Source organism: Monodelphis domestica, chromosome 3, assembly GCF_027887165.1.
Source record: "Monodelphis domestica isolate mMonDom1 chromosome 3, mMonDom1.pri, whole genome shotgun sequence".
NCBI lineage: Eukaryota > Metazoa > Chordata > Mammalia > Didelphimorphia > Didelphidae > Monodelphis > Monodelphis domestica.
Window position 1 is genome coordinate 495,409,098 of NC_077229.1, and position 20,140 is coordinate 495,429,237.

Sequence of the window (20,140 nt, forward strand, 5' to 3'; positions counted from 1 at the left end):
TATTGGCTCCAAGGCAGAAGAGTGGTAAGGGATAGGCAATGGAGGTCAAGTGACTTGCCCAGGGTCACACAGCTGGGAAGTGTCTGAGGCCAGATTTGAACCTAGGACCTCCCATCTCTAGGCCTAGCTCTCAATCCACTGAGCCACCCAGCTGCCCCCAGAAGAATGGTAAGGGCTAGGAAATCGGGGCCAAGTGACTTGTCCAGGGTCACACAACTGAGAAGTATCTGAGGCTAGATTTGAACCTAGGACCTCCTGTCTCTAGACCTGACTCTCAATCCACTGAGCTATCCTAGCTTCCCCCAGAATCATAGATTTAGAAGGGTCCTTTGAGGCCATCTGGTCTAATGCTTCTTATTTAGAAAAGGAAACTGAAGCCCACAGGTCAAATGACTTACCTACATAAACTAGAGCCTCTCATTTAAGCAACTGGAATTTTTAAGCAATTGGATCTTCAGGTTTGAGGAATTTTAAAATGAGGAGAAATTTGATCATGTCCTCTTGCACTTCTAAATTCCTTAATGTGGTGGCAAATGGTTCTCCAAAGAAGTGATTATGTGTAAACCCAAGATTCCACACAAAATACAGGAAACAGAAGCTTGGGCACAAGACATGAGGTAAATCTCTAAAGGACATTGTACAAATCAGCCAAGGCTTCAAAAGGGCTAGAAACAAGATCAGGATGCTTCCATCCTCCCCATTCGCCAAATGGGGAGGTAGTTTGGCAGTTCCAATGATGTCTCCCTACTTTTCCTTTTTTGAATAGGCAAAAGTCAAAAATGCTCCCACCTTTTTTTCTGGAGAGGGAATTCCTGAATGGTGATTGATGGAGAGTGATATGTTATCTGCTACCTTCATTTTCAGGTCTATGATTTGGGATTTTTTGAGCTTATTAATTGGTTAAGGAGGATAGGAATATGAAAGTGGAAAGTTCCATGAGTTGCTCAAGGTTGGCTCACAAGGGGGAACATTGAGGGTATGACCAATGATAAGACCTTCTGTGCTAATTGCTGGAGACACAGAAGCAAGCAAAAAGAACAGTTCCTGTCCTCAAGGATCTTACATTCTATTGAAGTGGAGAAGGTATGCATGTAGCAGCATGATTTGGAAATGAGCAAGAAGTGATGTGGTGATCTCATTCCACACAAGATAAGGCAAAAATTCACCTATAATACTCTAAGTTCTCAGAGAAAAAAAAATCTGAGTTCTTATGTAGGAAGAGGAGGGAAAGGAAGATGGCCAGCATTCAAGTGGCATAATTGAACGTAATAAATACTTGTTTTCTTCCTTCCCTCCCTACCTCTTTCCCTTCCTTCCCTATTTTCTTCCCTCTGTCCTTTTTCCTCTCCATCCCTTCCTTTCTTCCTCCTTTCCTCCCTTCTTTCCTTTTTCTCCTCCCTTCCACTCCTTCCCTTTTCATCCTTTCTTCCTTCTGTCTAATTCTTATTCCTAGCAAACTCATAGAATGCATTACTAAACTGATAGTTGCTAGAATAGAAAATAATGTAAATATAATATACTTAGATTTTAGTAAAACATTTTAAAAGGCCTCCTCCCATGCTGTCCTAGGGAACAAGATGAAGATATATGGGATAGGGTACAGTTCAGTTTAGTTGAATGACCAGACCCAAAAGTGTTGTCATTAAAGGTTCAATGTCAACTTGGAGGAGCATCTCTAATGAAATTCTCTTGGGATCCATTCTTGGTTTTATACTGTTTAACCTTTTTATCAATGACTTGAATGAATCCATAGAACTTGTATAGAACATAGAACACAAAGCTGAGAGAGATAATAAGCATTTTAGATATAGATACACGATCCCAAAAGATGTTTCCAAGCTAGGGAAAAGGAGCAAATCTCATAACATGAAATGCAATCGTTTAAAATGTAAAGTTTTTTATTCATATTAAAAATCAGTTCAACAAGTACAAAATGGAAGGGGGACAGCTAGACCATAATTCTTTGGGGCTATCATAGAATGGAAGCACAGAATAAGTGAATAATGTGACATGACAGCCAAAAAGAATTGCTAGACTGCCTAGAAGAGGCACAGTGTTCAGAAAGAGCAAACCAATAAATAGTTCTGCTATATTCTATCATGATTAGACAATTTTGATAGTACAATGTTCATTTCTGAATCCCATAATTTGGGAAAGTCTTAGAGAAACTAGAGCACTTCCCCAACAAGTTCACCAGGATGGTGAAAGACCTAGAGTCTATGCCATATGATGACTAGTAGAAAATAGGTGGAGTTTGAAGGGAACACTTAGAATGGACAAGATACAGGTCTTCAGCTATCTGAAGGGCCCTCATGTGGAAGAGGGATTGAGGCTTGTTTTGCTTTATACCATAGTTAGGAAGATCTGAAGGAAGAAGAGACACAGGGGAAGAGTCCATCCTTTTTTAAAGTTCTGACTCATTAGCCTTTTGCAACAAAGGGAGGCAGGTTTAGGTCTGATATAAGGAAAAGCTTCCTAAAGCACTAAAGTGCTTCTGGAACGAGTGGATTTCACTCCTTACAAATCTTCAAGTTGAGGATAACCTTCAGTCAATAGTATTTTAGAGGGTTTTGTTGAAGTAGGTGGGCTCTGAGGTCTCCTCCAACTTTGCAATTCTGGGATTCCATTAAAAAGAATTCAGCTTAGGTGGCAGCTGGGTAGCTCAGAGGATTGAAAGCCAGGCCTGGAGATGAGAGATCCTAGGTTCAAATCTGGCCTCTGACACTTCCCAGCTTTGTGACCCTGGGCAAATCACTTAACCCCCATTCCCTAGCCCTTACTGCTCTTTTGCCTTGGAACCAATACACAGTATTGATCCTAAGATGGAAATTAAGGGTTTAAAAAAAAATAAAGAATTCAACTTCGAAGTAGATTTGCCCATCAAATTCATCCAAAAACTTCACTGTAAAATATTATTTGTATCAGTCACTTAAAGGGTCATGTGACACTAAATAGCCTATTTCAAATTGGTTAATGCCATATTGGTGAACCTATGGCATGTGTGCCCAAGGGGGCTGCTCCCCTCCCCCTCTCCACATGCCTGAAAATATTTCTCCCATCACCTGCCCCTCTTCCCAGAAGCCCAATGGGAGTGCTTCCTCCCTCCCAGGTCTGGGGTAAGGGTAGCTCATGTGTCACATGAGGACTGCAGTTTTGGGCACTCAGTCTCCAAAAGATTCTCCATCACTGGGTTAACATTTGTGAGTATCAAGAACCTTTGTGTAATGTTTAAAGATTGTAGCATAATAAATAATTCCGAAAGAGTTTTCTGAGGCTTAAAAAGTTAGGTGACTTGGTTATGGTCATATAACTAGTAAATATCAGAAAGAATTTGAACCAAGATCTTCTTAAATCCCAGTCCAGCACTAATATTATTAATAATAATAATTTGTTGTTTAGTTGTGTCTGAAAACTGTGCCACTCTACACAATCTAACAATTCCTTTTGGCTGCCATGTCACATTATTGACTTATAGTGGGCTTCCTTCCATTCAATGACAGCCCCAAAAGATTGTGATCTAGTCCTGCCTCTTCCATTTTGTACTTGTTGAGCTTATTTTTTAAGCAACTGAAAAGTCGATTTCTTGTTGTCCATTCATATCTAACAAAAGTCCATAAGATTTTCTTGGTAAAAATACTAGAGTGGTTTGCCATTTCCTTCTCATGTGTCCCCATTTTACAGAAGAGGAACTGGGGCAAAACAGGATTAAATGACTTTCCCAAAGTCACACAGCTAGTTCAAATCTGAACTCAGATCTTCTTGGCTCTAAGTCTAGTGCTCTATCCACTGTGCTAACTAGCTCCCCCAATATGTGCCAGTCACTATGCCAAGTGCTTTACAATTATTACATTGTTTTATCATCACAACAGCTTTGCTAGGTAGGTAGTGTTATTATCCCCATTTGTTGTTTTGTTACTTAGTCATATCCATCTTTGCAACTCCATTTGAGGCTTTTTAACAGCTTATTTTACAGATAAGGAAACTGAGGCAAATAGGGTTAAGTGACTTGCCTAGGTTCACATTGCTAGTAAGTGTCTGAGCTCAGATTTGAACTTGGGTCTTCCTTAGTTCAGGCCTGAAATCTATTCAATGTGCCACCTAGCTGCTATTATCTACTATGCCATGTTGCATTTCAGATCTCTATTTGTGTATAAGAAATACAAAGGGAGAGTTACCTATAGAGCATTTGCAGTGGTCATGATTCTAATTATAAAAGAAAAAACTATCTAGAGCCTAGGAAGTATGGTATAGTGGAAAGTGTACTGGATTTGGGATCAAAACCTTCTTACCCTATTTTTAGCACTTGCTAGCCATGTGACCATAAAGGACTCTCTTTTCCTCTTCTGTTTGTAATATGGAGAAATGATATGAAGAAGCTCTTCTTGGAAGCAAAAAGACCAACATTCAAAACTTGCCTCTGATATAAGCCATCAGTCAACTAGGATTTGCTACAAGTGCCTACTATGTGCCAAGGACTGACACATTGGTTATGTGACTACAAGAAAGTCAGTTTGTCTCTCAGGGCTTACAAGTGATGCTCTAAGATTATTAATTACAGTGGAGTTATCAATTTGTGAGGCAGCTAGGTAGTGGGTAGAGTGCCAGACCTATAGTCAAGAAGACTCATCTTCCTCAGTTCAGATCTAGTCTCAGACATTTCCTCTCTGTGTGCCTCTGGGCAAGTCACTTAACCCTGTTTTCCTCAGTTTCCTCATCTGTCAAATGAGCTGGAGAAGGAAATGGTGAACCACTCCAGTAGCTTTGTGAAGAAAACTCCAAATGGGATCACAAAGAGTCAGACACAGCTGAAAATACCTGAACAACAACAACAAAAATATCAGTCTGCATCAGCAGAAAGCATAGCTATACTGGCAGTTTCTTATACCAATGAATTCATAGGTCTGAATAAAAAAAAAAAAGAAAGAACTACTTCAAAAAGCCTACCCAAAAGTCCCTTTAGGTATAGTGGAACTGCCAAAGGTCTTGTCCACCAATGCAGACAGCCCTCCTCAACCCCTCATGCCAGAGATACTTGTAGGCAGACACATCAAAGATAAGGACAAACTAAATCTACCCTTTCTGCAATTGTCTCAATTCTTTCTCTAGAAGCATGAAGTAGTTAGGAGATCTAGCTTAGCAGCTCCTTTAAAAACTGAGGAGGCAGAGTCAAGATGGAGACTTAGAGGCAGCGAAAGTTCAGGATCCAAAGCAATGACCTCACACCACCACAGACTGATTTTGCACACCCTAACATATGCTGTCTATAAGAAACACACATGAGGAAGGCTGACATGCATAGGGTAAAAGTAAGAGGATGGAGCCAAATCTATTGGGCATCAACTGATTAAAAGAAGGCAGGAGTCACAATCATGATATCTGACAATGCCAAAGTAAAAATAGATCTAGTTAAAAGAGATAGGGAAGGTAATTACATTCTGATAAAAGGCAGTATAGACAATGAGGAAATATCAGTACTCAACCTGTATGCACCAAATGGCATAGAATCCAAATTTTTAAAAGAGAAACGAGTGGAGCTCAAGGATGAAATAGATAGAAAAACTATACTAGTGGGAGATCTGAACCTTCCTCTATCAGAACTAGATAAATCAAACCAAAAAATAAATAAGAAAGAGGTAAGAGAAGTGAATGAAATCTTAGAAAAATTAGAGTTAGTAGATATGTGGAGAAAAATAAATAGGGACAAAAGCAGCACATGGTACATTCACAAATATTGACCATGTCCTAGGGCATGAAAACATTACAAACAAGTGCAAAAGAACAGAAATAATAAATGCAGTCTTCTCAGATCACAATACAATGAAAATAATAATTAGTAAGGGTACATGGAGAGGCAAATCAAAAATTAATTGGAAATTAAACAATACGATTCTCCAGAATCGGTTAGAGAACAAATCATAGAAACAATTAATAATTTCATTGAAGAAAATGACAATGATGAGACATCCTTTCAAAATCTATGGAATGCAGCCAAAGCAGTACTCAGCGGGGAATTTATATGCTTGAATTCATATATTAACAAATTAGAGAGGGCAGAGGTCAATGAATTGGGCATGCAAATTAAAAAACTAGAAAGTGAACAAATTAAAAACTCTCAGATGAAGACTAAATTAAAGATCCTAAAAATCAAAGGAGAAATTAATAAAAATGAAGTCAAAGAACTATTGATTTAATGAATAAGACGAAGCTGGTATTTTGAAAAAAAATAAATAAAATAGACAAAGTACTGGTCAGTCTAATTAAGAAAAGGAAAGAAGAAAACCAAATTGACAGTATCCAAGATGAAAAGGGAAACCTCACCTCTAATGAAGAGGAAATTAAGTCAATCATTAAAAACTATTATGCCCAATTATATGGCAACAAATATGGCAGTCTAGGTTGTATATGAATACTTACAAAAATATAAATTGCCTAGACTAACAGAGGAAGAAATAGACTACCCAAACAACCCCATATCAGAAAAAGAAATTGAACAATCCATCAAATAACTCCCTAAGAAAAAATCCCCAGGTCCAGATGGATTCACAAATAAATTCTATCAAACATTCAAAGAACAACTAATCCCAATATTATACAAACTATTTGACAGAATAAGCAAAGAAGGAGTTCTACCAAAATCCTTTTACGACACAAACATGGTACTGATCCCAAAGCCAGGCAGGTCAAAAACAGAGAAAGAAAACTACAAACTAATCTCCTTAATGAATATAGATGCAAAAATCTTAAATAGGATACTAGCAAAAAGACTCCAGCAAGTCATCACAAGGGTTATTCACTATGACCAGGCAGGATTCCTACCAGGAATGCAAGGATGGTTCAATATTAGGAAAACCATCCACATAATTGACCATATTAACAAGCAAATGGACAAAAATCACATAATTATCTCAATAGAGGTAGAAAAAGCCTTTGACAAAATACAACATTCATTCCTATTGAAAACACTAGAAAGCATAGGAATAGAAGGGTCTTTCCTAAAAATAATGAACAGTATATATCTAAAAACATCAGCAAACATCATCTGCCATGGGGATAAACTAGAAGCCTTCCCAATAAGATCAGGAGTGAAACAAGGATGCCCATTATCACCTCTATTATTTAACACTGTACTAGAAACACTAGCTGTAGCAATTAGAGAAGAAAAAGAAATTGAAGGTATCAAAATAGGCAACGAGGAGACCAAGCTATCACTCTTTGAAGATGACATGATGGTCTACTTAAAGAATCCTAGAGAATGTAAAAATGGAGATTTGAACCCCAGACATCAATCCCCAGAAGTCCTTGGCACTTCCCAGAATGCCCTATAATTTAATTGAGTCCTCACCTGAGTGGGAGAACAAAATTTGTATTTAAACTGACTGTACCACCTACTTGGGCTCTCTGCTTCTGCTTCTAACCACACGCATCTCTCTTCCTGTACTCAGAGATTGCAGGGTACAGTGAGTAGACTAAGCACGGGGGTTCTGAATTTGGCTTTCAGCCATGGGCACACGGCTTATTGATTTGTATCTTTGATTTCTAATAATCTTTAATAAACCTCTAAAAATATAATACTTTTAGTAGAGATACTAATTTAACTGTTACAAGAATAAACCAAAAAGCTAGTCGAAATAATCAACAACTTTAGCAAAGTTACAGGATACAAAATAAACCTGTATAAGTCATCAGCATTTCTATATATTTCCAACACATCTCACCAGCAAGAATTAAAAAGAGAAATTCCATTTAAAATCACCCTAGACAATATAAAATACTTAGGAATCTATCTGCCTACACAAACACAGGAACTGTATGAACACAACTACAAAACACTCTCCACACAATTAAAACTTGATCTAAACAATTGGAAAAACATTGATTGCTCATGGGTAGGATGAGCTAACATAATAAAAATGACAATCCTACCCAAATTAATTTACTTATTTAGTGCCATACCCATTGAATTACCAAAAAACTTTTTTGCTGAATTAGGAAAAAACATAACAAAGTTCATTTGAAAGAACAAAAGACCAAGGATATCCAGGGAAATCATGAAAAAAAAATATGAAGGAAGGAGGCCTTGCAGTCCCAGATCTCAAACTATACTACAAAACAATGGTCATCAAAACAATATGGTACTGGCTAAGAGACAGAAAGGAGGATCAGTGGAATAGACTTGGGGTAAGTGACCTCAGCAAGACAGTCTATGACAAGCCCAAAGATCTCAGCTTTTGGGACCAAAATCCACTATTAAAAAAAACTGCTGGGAAAATTGGAAGACAGTATGGACTAGATTAGGTTTGGATCAACATCTCACACCCTACACCAAGATAAACTCAAAATGAGTGAATGACAAATATAAAGAAGGAAACTATAAGCAAATTAGGTGAACACAGAATAGTATATATGTCAGGTCTTTGGGAAAGGAAAGACTTTAAAACCAAGAAAGAGCTAGAAAAAATAACAAAATGTAAAATCAATAATTTTGATTATATCAAATTTAAAAGTTTTTGTACAAACAAAACCAATGCAACCAAAATTAGAAAGGAAGTAACAAATTGGGAAACAATCTTCATAACAAAAACCTCTGACAAAGATCTAATTACTCAAATTTATAAAGAGCCAAATCAATTGTACAAAAAATCAAGCCATTCTCCAATTGAAAAATGGGCAAGTGACATGAATAGGCAGTTTTCAGTTAAAGAATTCAAAACTATTAATAAGCACATGAAAAAGTGTTCTAAATCTCTTATAATAAGAGAAATGCAAATCAAAACATCTCTGAGGTAACACCTCACACCTAGCAGATTGGCTAACATGACAGCAAAGGAAAGTAATGAATGCTGATGTGGCAAAGTTGGGACATGAATGCACTGCTGGTGTAGTGCTGGTGGTTGATCCAACTATTCTGGAGGGTACCTATGCCCAAAGGGAGCTAAAAGACTGTCTGCCCTTTGATCCAGCCAGAGCACTGCTGGGTTTGTACTCCAAAGAGATAATAAGGAAAAAGACTTGTACAAGAATATTCATAGCTGTGCTCTTTGTGGTGGCAAAAAATTGGAAAATGAGGGGATGCCCCTCAATTGAGGAATGGCTGAACAAATTATGGTATATGTTGGCGATGGAATGCACTCAAAGGAATAATAAAGTGGAGGAATTCCATGGGAACTGGAATGACCTCCAGGAATTGATACAGAGCAAAAGGAGCAGAGCCAGGATAATATTGTATACAGAGACCAATACACTGTGGTACAATCGAATGTAATGGACTTCTCCATTAGTGACAATGCAATGATCCTGAACTACCTGGTGGGATCTATGAGAAAGAACACTATCCACATTCAGAGGAAAAATTGTAGGAACAGAAACACAGAAGAAACACAACTGCTTGATTACATGGGTTGAGGGGATATGGTTGGGGATGTAGACTCTAAATGAACATCCTAGTGCAAGCACCAACAACATGGAAATAGGTTTTGATCAAGGACACATGTAATACCCAATGAAATTGCGCATCAGCTATGGGAAGGGTGGGGGCAGGGGAGGGAGTGAAATAATATGATTCTTGTAACTAATGAATAATGCTCTAAATTGATTCAATGAATAAAAATGGGGATCATAGTACTGGAAAGGCCAACAAAGGAGGTAGAATATGAAGCAGGAAAAAAAAAATAGAAACAAGGCAGAGACCAAAAGTAAAGAAACATGATCAGAAACATGGCCAAAAAACAATAATGATACAGAATACTGATATGGAGAACCCCAAGTCCTTCCGGTCCATCTCCATCTTTTCCAGATGACCACCCAAGAGAGTACAAGTCACAGGGAGTGTATAGATCCTGGAGGAAGAGGGGAGGATAGAAAAAGGGATCCACGTGAATTGCTTCTCTTGATTCTATGGACTCAAATGTGAGTCTCTTTTGTGCCCTTTATTATAGAAATTAAACCTGTTCTCTATTTGAATCCTTGTGAACCTGAAGAGTTGTAAGGAGAAAATGTTGTGGGAGAACCAGATAATTCCCAGATTCCACCTTGAAGGAGAAAATAAACTAGATAAGTGAAAAATTCTCAGAAAATAGACCTGGGCCCTTTGGATCAGAAAGGAGGCCCTGACATAATTACATATAAAAAAATAGAGAGTAGGGAGTGTGACTCTTGCAGTGCCTACTGAAGAGGGTTGTTGTGGTAAAATATTATGTAGTATAGGCACATGAACCACTTCACGCATAGAGCTCCTTCTGATGATTCCATTACCATTTTTGTGGAAGCATGAGGCCAAGGGACTTATCATAGAGCATCTAGGCCAACGTTTCATTCCCCTTGTGGCCAACCTTCAGATGCCAAGCATCTCCCACTAGGCTTCTACTAGAAGCCTTCTCCTTTCCATCTTTGTACCCGATGAAGCTTGTGCTCATGGCTCATCTTTAGTCTCTGAGATAGTCTCTTTAGTCTTTGAGATAGTCTTTGAGAACCCAATGCTACCTATGTAAGACTAGGCATCTGTGAAGGGAAAAAAAGTCTATATTCACCATAAAACCCCAGGTCTATAATATTACTAGAAGAGAACTAGCTTTTTTGTTTGTTTTGTTTTTAATTGAAAACTTTTATTTAATTAATTTAGAATATTTTTCCATGGTTACATGATTCATGTTCTTTCTCTCTCCTCCTGCCTCCGCACTCCTGGTGCTGAGGAGCAATACCACTGGGTTTTACATGTGTCATTGATCAAGACCTATTTCCATATTATTGATAATTGCACTAGGGTGATCATTTAGAGTCTACATCCCCAATCATATCCCCATCAACTCATGTGATCAAGCAGTTGTTTTTCTTCTGTGTTTCTACTCCCACAGTTCCTCTGCTGAATGTGGATAGGGTTCTTTCTAGGAAAGAACTATCTTAAACAAATCTTTGTTTGTAGATTTTGTTTTTTAAGTACTACTCAATCCATCAATCTTCGATTTTTTTACATTTTTTTAATATAGCATATTGCCTGTCCTGGGAATAACCACAGCAGTGTTTGTTCAAAGGATCTTGGGCTCTGTGATTAGGTGGGATACCTGGGAAGAAGCTCCCTGAACTGACCACTGAAATTAGGAAATAAGAAGGATCCTTTTAAAGTCCTTCAGCTTTCTATTCATCCTTTTATAGGAGCAGGAAAAGACAATTAGAAAGTCAGTGGGACAGGCAACAAGAAGGTAGCAAATGTGGAGAAAGGTGAGGAAAGAGCCCAGACTGGTCAGTTTATCAGGGATGAGTCAGGCTTTCTCTCCTCCTCTATTTTCTCTTGTTAACCCCTCTCCCCCACCCCACCCCCAAAAACTTCCCTGTTCTAGTATTCCCTTTCCTGCTTTCCTTCCTCATTCTCTTTTATCACTTAAGTCCCACTTTCTCTCCGTCTCTTTCCCTGGCACCACCTTCTTCCTGCCCCCTGTTGTTGTTGGGTTTTTTTTCCATTCATTTCCCACGTCTGTCCTTCCTCTCTCTTCTCTAAGTCTCTCTTCCATTCTTTTCTGGCTTCGGGTCTCTCCTGCTTCCCGGAGTCCATCTGCCTACTTCACTTTCCCTCTTTATGACCTCCCTGGTCCCTGGCCCCCATCCTTCCTCTGGCCTCCAGCCTGCCTCTGGCCCCCAGCCTGCCACTGGGCTGCTCCTGGGGTCCATCCAGACCCGCTCTGCCCGCCCACCCCGCCCCAGAGCCTCCCAACCGGTGAAAAGAGAGTCACAGCCAAGGGGGCTGCAACCGGCTTCGGTCCCTCCCCCAGCGCCTGGCCAGGGGCAGCCCCAAGCATAAACAGCCCCGTTAGATGCGGAGCCCCAGTCAGAGAGCGCCCGTCTAACGGCCAGCCCTGGACGTGCCACCGCTGAGCTTCTGTCTCCTCGACTGGGGGGGACTGAACAGCACAGAAGGGAGGACTGGGCAGGCACAACCCAATTCAAAACATTGTCCACCTGAGCTGCTCCAAGACAGACATACGCGCACGTACGCACAGACGGCACAACTGGGCTGCTGTGCCCGCTGCTCCCCTCACTAGCCAACACAATCAGGAAAAGGCATTATGTTGGCCACACTCAAAGCTGCCTTCCTCTTCCTGCACATCTTCCTCCAGTCTTGGCCGCTCTTTGGAGCCCAGGCTACACCTCAAGGTGAGTAGACTCGCACACAGTCCCTAGACGGGGGCTGGGGTCGGGGGGAGAGCCTGACATGGAACTGGGATCCGGCTGCCGACTGCGCAACTATAGAATCAACTCAGCCCATCCTAAAGCTTGCCAGGGGTGTAACCGAGCCCTGCAAAGTAGCTCTTGTTCCCCTGGATTCCTGTTTCTCCATCTCTTCTGTCTCCCTTAATAAGATGGAATTAGCAGAAACAATCATGTAATCAAAATTACGGCCAAAGGTCCCTTCTGTCTCTCAAATTCTCTATCTCCAAACGAGACTATGGAATAATCAGCCATTTCTGCAATGGGAAGATGTTGTTTCATGGTAAGGAGTGGGGAGCAGGGTAGGAATACTACAAGGCGGGAGGGGGGCTGGCGGCAGGGAACACATCTGGCATTTTCCTCAGAAGTTTCCTTCAAAAAAAACAGTCTTCAAAACATCTTTTCCTGTGCTTTGGAGATCAGCTTTTCTCCTCAGAGAGAAGCTGGGGGTTTCTTACTCCCCCTTCTCCTAATCCTTGCGCCCATAACTTCTCGGAGGGATCCCCTCATAAATAAAGTTTGTAGACATGGCACAGCCCTGAGAAGGGCTCTCCCGATGACCATACCCATCAGCCCCTCCACAGTGGCCTCCCCCTCTCATTTCTCCTCTGGACAAGTGGAGTGAATTCCCCTGCTCACCTGTGATTGGAAGAGAACTGAGCAACTGGCCCTTTTTTCCCCTCATGGGGAGATAATGATTTCCAGTGGCAACCTCAAACCCTTCTCTTAGGTAGGAAGGTGGGAAATGGGCACAGACCACTTCAAGAAAATTCATGCAAAATCCAAAAGGATAGAATTCCTGAAGTAGGAAGAGCTAATAGAAAAGTTATCTGCCATCCAGCCACGGCCCTCGTCTGTTTGAAGTTGGTGACAGGTTTAAATCATTACTGTACCGGGAAAATAAAACAGAAAGAAAAAAAAACAACACAAAATTTTAGGGAAACTTGTTTGTTTTCTTTTTTTTAATTCTAATTCACCAGAAGGTCTCAGAATATCACAATTTCCAAAACAGAGTTAGTAATATCTACGTTCTGCATTCTTTAACCCTCCAGCAAGGTATTCTTGTAGTCATCTATATAATGCAGGATTGTGGCAAAATACCCAGCAATTCCAGCCTAGGCAACCAGAAATTGTGGCTTAAGGGGGCACTGGACTTCTGCCTTAATGTTTGGAAAACCCATTTGAAATGCTTGGGAACTTGCATTCTTTGAGACCTGAGCTTCTCAGTAAAAGGAAGCTTTCCCCTTACATAACTCAAAAGAGATTTCGTTACTGCAGAAGTCGTTTGGCAGGGCACAAGTTTTATTTTGAAACTATTTATGTATTTCTTGTTTGATGGTTTAGAAAGTCTCAATCTCAACCGGCAACGTCTGGGTTGCCCTTCTTCTGACAAAATAAGAGCATTATTTTATGGAGTCATAGGCAAGGTCTATGCAACAGAAAATGAAAAATTGGAATTATCTGCCTAATCAGTGTAGACTCCAGTTCCAAACAGATTTATTTCTTAAGTTTCCTATTTACAGTTGAACATATTTGGTGGGTAGTTATCAGATTTATTAAGGCTCTGGAAACAATGAAAATGTGAAACTCGAAAGTTGCTTTTCCTTCGGAGCTTTCTAGAAATAGACACATGGACTAGTTGGATTGGCTCAGGAGCAGCAATTTTGCTTCTAACCTAGGAGGTTATGCTTACCTTGAGGGCTCACCCCAGCAATGGAATAAATGAACAGACAGGGGCTCGTTTCCTCTTCAAAACACTCGGGAGCTCAGCAGTAGTTAATCACAGCCATGCCCCCATAAGAGAAGAAAACTCAGTGGTGCAGATGAAGGCGGGATTATTGCCCATGGTAAGTGAGAATTATAAATCAAATGTGTTTAGATTTGAGGGTGATGCCTGAGCCTTAAGATTACAGAGGCTCTCTTTGGAAAGTTGTACCTCCTGTAGTAAGGCTTGAAACAGTATTGCCTTGTTCTCATTCGCCTCTACAGGTGGAAATCCCAAGATTCCATTCCCCTGCAGGTTTAAAGGTTCCATTTCCTTTTTTGGAAACACATTAGGTAGCAGCCTTCATGTTCTGGCCAACATTCCCTCACACCACATGGTGACCAAATTCTCAGAACTGGGTCTGGATGTGAATGTACCTCAGGGTGTGCTTCCTAGCCCTATCAATGCACTCTAAGTATTCAGTGCATATCTAATCAACCCAACTGGAAATCTGCTTTTTTCTCTCTTAAAAAAAAATTAGAGGGGGGCAGCTGGGTAGCTCAGTGGTTTGAGAGCCAGGCCTAGAGATGGCAGGTCCTAGGTTCAAATCTGGCCTCAGACACTTCCCAGCTGTGTGACCCTGGGCAAGTCACTTGACCCCCATTGCCTAGCCCTTACCACTCTTCTGCCTCGGAACCAATATACAGTATTGACCCCAAGACAGAAGGTAAGGGTTTAAAAAAAAATTAGATCTCTTACTTCTCAAGGGAGTAAGCTTTTTAAAAAGACTGAAAGAAGTTCTCCACTGCTACAGGCTAGCTAGTAGAGCTGCAATAGAGGCTATTTCCTCCTCCTAAATGGTCCACAAATCTACTTGGCTCAATGACACAATTTGATTTTTGAAAGTAAGTGCTATTGGCCAGCTCCATTTAAGATCAGGCACACCCAGAATTAGAGGCAACCAATAGCTCACCTTTGGTGTACAAACTATCTAAACTTTCTGCTGCCTCACTGGAGGGCTGGGCAGTCCATTTCTTCAATACTTTAAAGATCATGATTTTTGAGCCAGAAAGGACCTCAAAACAATTTAATCCAACTCCTTCATTTTATAAACTAACTGAGGATTAGAGCAGTCAAGTATTTGTCCAAGGTCACATTAGTATTAAGTGGCAGAAGCAGATTCAAAAGTGCTCCAGCTCCAAACCCAGGATCCTCCACTGTCCTCCTCTGCCTGCCAGGTCCCTTGGAGTTCCTTTCTTTCCAACCTTGAGCTTGATTTTTGAGCAAGATTTGTGGATTCATCAGAATAGGTCATTCTTCCGCTGACACAGATCTCAACCCCCTTTAAACCTTGGTGAAACAGTCCTCATGAGTTGCTGGCCCCTCCTCAAGTCATAACTGGATGGTGAAGAGTCTCTCCAAACTTTGCCCTAGGACTCAATTCCAAGCTTTTCGCCTCCATGTCCAATGACTTTTGCTCCTCTAACATGGTCTCTGAGATCCCTGCGCTATCTCCAGGACTTCAAGGAGGCTTAAGAGAAGGGTCAGGCACTCTGAAAATGAAATGAACTCCTGGGCACTCAGCATATATGCAGAAATGATGTCACATCAGCAATATCACTCTTTGGAGCCACAGGGAAAATGATCACCAGAGAGAATAGTTCGCACCTAGTTATGCTTTCCTCCCTCTTCTTTCTTTTTGTAACCCTTTACTTTCTGTCTTAGGAACAATTCTAGGACAGAAGGTTAAGGGCTGAGCAATTAGGGTTAAGTGAACTGCTCATGGTCACCCAGAGAGAGTATCTGAAGTCACATTTGAACCCAGGACCTGCCTGCCATCTCTAGGTCTGGTGTTCAATCCACTGTGCCCATCTCACCGCCCCCTCTTCACTTCTTCATCCTAAGTAGGAGGTAGGACTCTGTTTCAGGTCAGTCCTATCTCCCCTTGGTGTGACTGCTGCTGCTGCTGGTCCAACTTAGCCAGGGGTACATCCAGTTCTTCATTACTGCCTTTCAGGGTGCTATTGCTGAGACACCGATATGGGCAGGAAGGACCTGTGAAAGTTTTTTCAGGGGGGAAGAGGGGTTACAGGACTGGTCTAATGCATGAAATTACCATACCGTTATTTTATAAAACAACGCCACTGATTCAGTCTTGTAATAGGACTCTGAGCAAGGGAGTGAAGGGCTAATTGTTTCAGGGTCACCCAGTATCTGGCCCCAAACCACAGGAGTGAAAGGCTAGGTTACATTCTGCAGGCGTGATCCTGCCCACAGCTCAGCGTACTATTTCAATTTCCCCTGTTGCTCTTTTACAGTCTTCGATCTCCTTTCATCGTCCAACCAAAAGCTGGTTACGAGTTTTCTGAAACCAATCCTAATGGATCCCACCCTGAACGAGGTCTACGTGATTTCAACCTTCAAGCTGCAGACAAAAAGTTCTGCCACCATATTTGGCCTTTACTCGCCATCAGACAACAGCAAGTATTTTGAATTGACAGTGATGGGACGCTTAAACAAAGGTAAGCATTAAGGGCAGTAGGGGCACATCCCTCCTTAAAAAAACTTTCCAGGGTTGAGAACTTCTATTCTTTGTCCCAGGAGGGAGATTGTATTCCTTACAATTTTCTTCTCACCCAAGGTTCATTTAATTTCCTATTGCCTATTCATTGAGCCCAGTTCTGCCTGCCTACATGGCTTGGTAAGTCTAGAGCTGGAAGGGACCCCAGGAGCCCTCTAGTCAAGCTCCTTTGGTCACAATGAGGAATCAGAAACTCAGGGAAGTTCTTCAGGTCAGTCCCACAAATAGGAAGTAGCAGAAGCAGGGTTTAAACTCTACTCTTCTGACTCCAAAGCCTCCCTCTCCCTGGCAAGAGATCAAAAGGAGGGGGAAGGCAGAAATGTTTCTCAATCATACAGAGATGCTGTGTGACTCTTACACTCCATTTTGCCTTGGGGGCTCAGTCTTGAAAGTATAACACAAAGGACAGGGCTCCAGAGCCTGCCAGGGAGTTATACAGAAGGCCTCCCACAAGAGGGGTTGTATGCTTCCCTGAAAGTGAGTGATTTAACAGTTCCTCCTCTCCTAGGAACTGAATAGTGCCAGTAACCTGGAAACAGCATCTACCCCCCCTCCTGTCTCCCACCCCCTGCTCCCCTCTACTTCCCACCTCCACAATGAGGGAACTTCTTCCTTTCTCCTCCTCCTCCTCATCCATATGAATGAGCTACAAGCACCTTCCTGGGCTTGAAGGAGATTTCTACTGATTGTCTCAAGACCTCATAAATTAATGCACCCAATCAGGCTATGTTTTTCTTGTTTTGTGGTTTGCTATCAAGGGGAGATGCTCCAAGCACTCCTGAAAGGATCCAAAGACACAAGAAATGTGATTTTCTTTTTTTTTCCCCCCTCCCCTCCAACTCCCCAGGACGACACATGTTTCTGATTACCGGGGAATGTGACAAATACATGTATGTTTTGCTTCACATATAAATAGAGGCAGAATTCATCTGGTTGACCCTAGTGAGACTTGACTCTCTATTTCAGTTTGCCCCAATAATATAGACATTGCTAGTGCTATACATGGTCTTGTAGAATTAATTATGGCTGAATGATTAATTCCCTTAGCTTAAGAAACTAAAATGATTAAATAGCCATCAGAGGATCTTACAGGGATGGCTGCATTTGGGGTGAAGGTGGGAATGAGTAATTTCTTTTAGTGATTTAATTCCAAGACCCTGTCCCTCTCCCTTTCTCTCTCTACACAGCCCATGACTCCAAGACTTCAAGGATTTTTTGTTTCACTGGTGCACACACACACACACACCCCTTCATGTATATTGCACTAGAATGATTTTCCAGTCTTCCCATCCCAGATCTCCTCTCTTCTTCAAACTCATCCCTTTGGCAAAATAGAGTTTAAAGGCAAAATAAAAGGGCATGGGAGAAGGTGGGCAACTAGGTGGTGCAGTAGATTAAGTGCCAGATCTAGAACCAGAAAGTTTCATCTTCATGAGTTCAAATTCAGCCTCCGACACTTACTAGCTATGTGTCCCTGAGCAAGTCATTTAACCCTATTGGCCTATTTCCTCATCTGCCAAATGAGCTAGAGAAAGAAACAGCAAACCACTCTAGTATCTTTGCCAAGAAAACTCCAAATAGAGTCACAAAGATTGGGCAGGGATGAAACAACCGAACAACAACAATATAGGGGAAGGACAGGGAACTTGGGGATATGGTCAAAAATTGTGGTCAGGAACCATCCCAATTCCTTTTTTTCTCCAGCTTAAATAAAAGCCAACAAGTTATTTAATTCATTCTCCCACCTCAAATCAGTGACTGTTAGGATTCTAATCGAGTGAAGGAAGTACTAATTCAGTCAACTAAAATTCTCAGTAAAAGATCATTTGACCTAGAATAGAGGAAAGAATGCTGGATTTGGAATCAGGACCCGAGTTCAATTTTTGTCTCTGTTACCTGTGCTTACTTGGCCTTAAGCAAATCACATTACCCCCTCTGGACCTCAGTTTCCTCATCTGTAAAAGGAGTGAAGCCCTTTCCAACTTTATATCTGTGATCCCTTGTAGGGATGAAGGATTTTTTCTTCTCATTATATACCTACATAGCCTAAAGGGGCAATGGAAAAAGTGGAATGAGTCCTAGGAGTGGGAGTCACAGTCCTGGGTTCAAATTTAAATTCTGCTATTTACTCCCTGTGTAACTGTGAACACGTTTTGGGTTTGTTGTTGGGTTTTGTTTTGTTTTGGAGTGGGGGGAGGGCTCAACTTCCTCTTCTGTAATCAAGCAGTCAGACTGAAGCATTACTAATGCCTTTCCAACTTTGACTCTATGAGACCATGGTAGGCAGACTTTTATAGGAAATGGCAGGGAAACAGAGACGTTTTCTCCCTGGTCTTACATCCACTTCCACCTTCCCACCCATCACCAGAGGCTAGCCACAACTACAAAGCTAAAAGTTTTATCTTCTGTACTATTTCAGACTGAATTGCTATACTCTGTAGAGCTGAACTGGAATTTTCTTAGGAACTAAAAAGCATGGCAAATCTGATTTATATGAGGCTCAGAAAACACATATTTCATCCTCTAAATTCATGTGAGGCATTCCCATTAACCCGTGAGATTTTTAGCTACATGAATACGGATAAGTCCTGAATGGCCATCATTGTCCCAGCCTGTAGAGACATTTAGTAAATGCTGATTTCTTCCCTTCTCTCCTTCCTTATTTCCTTCCCTTTCTTCCTTTTTGCCTTTCTTTCTCTGTGGCATTAGAAGAAGAGTGGGATCTGAGGTCCGAGAACCTGCGTTCAAATCCTGCCTCTAACACTTCCTATTTTATGATGTTGGGTTTAATTTCTCTGGGCTTGCTTCAGTTTCTTCAACCAGAATATTATGGAGCTGGATGAGATGACCTCTGAGCTCCTTTCCAGTCCTAAAATGTAGGCAGAAACTTTCTAAAGAAAGGCCATCACTGAAACCTTATTTATTAATATTTCTATGAGTAATTATGATATTGATTATTTTTATTTATTATTATTTGTCAATATTTCTATTGAATAGTAGGGGGAGAAGGAAACTAGCACTTACTATAGTACCAGGCACTCTACTATGCACTTTACAAATACTATCTCATTTGATCCTCAAAATCCTGCAAGGTAGGTGCTGTTAACCTCATTTTACAGTTGAGGAAACTGAGGCAAACATAGGGTAAGTGCCTTGCCCAGTGTCCTGCAGCTAATAAGAGCCTGAGGATGAGTTTGATCTCAGGTCTTCCTACTCCCAGGACAGTGCTTTATCCACTGAACCACTTCTCTATTCCAAATTATAGAAAAATAGCTTTCTATATTGAAAGCATTGGGAGAGAGCATTGAGTCTAAGCTTCAGTCTGATGCAAGCACTGGTGCAGTGGTCTATCCAAGCGCCCTGCTTGGAGTCGGGAAAACCAGAGTTCCAATCTGACCTTAGATGCTTTCTAGCTGTGTGACTCTGGGCAAGTCATTTAACCTTGTCTGCCTCAGTTTCCTCATCTATAAAATGAGCCAGAGAAGGAAATGGCAAACCACTATCTCTGCCAAGAAAAGTCCAAATGAAGTGACAAAGAGTTGGATATAATTGATTGACAACAACAGTTGAGGTTTAAGATTTGTGAAATGCTTTACAAATACTATCTCATTTTTCCTCATAACAACCCTTAAGATAGGTACTATTATCATATCCTT

At 41.0% G+C, this 20,140-nt stretch overlaps 1 protein-coding gene across 1 annotated transcript in view; it reads left to right on the forward strand.

Annotated features, from left to right (window-relative positions):
* The first annotated feature begins 11,786 nt into the window (after positions 1-11,786).
* THBS4 (thrombospondin 4) overlaps positions 11,787-20,140 on the forward strand; it is a 71,802-nt gene continuing 63,448 nt past the window's right edge. Inside the window, exons 1-2 of the mRNA XM_001381518.5 lie at positions 11,787-12,144; positions 16,222-16,425. Coding sequence (XP_001381555.3) covers positions 12,057-12,144; positions 16,222-16,425 — 292 coding nt within the window. The 5' untranslated portion in view covers positions 11,787-12,056. The remainder of the gene's footprint in view (positions 12,145-16,221; positions 16,426-20,140) is intronic.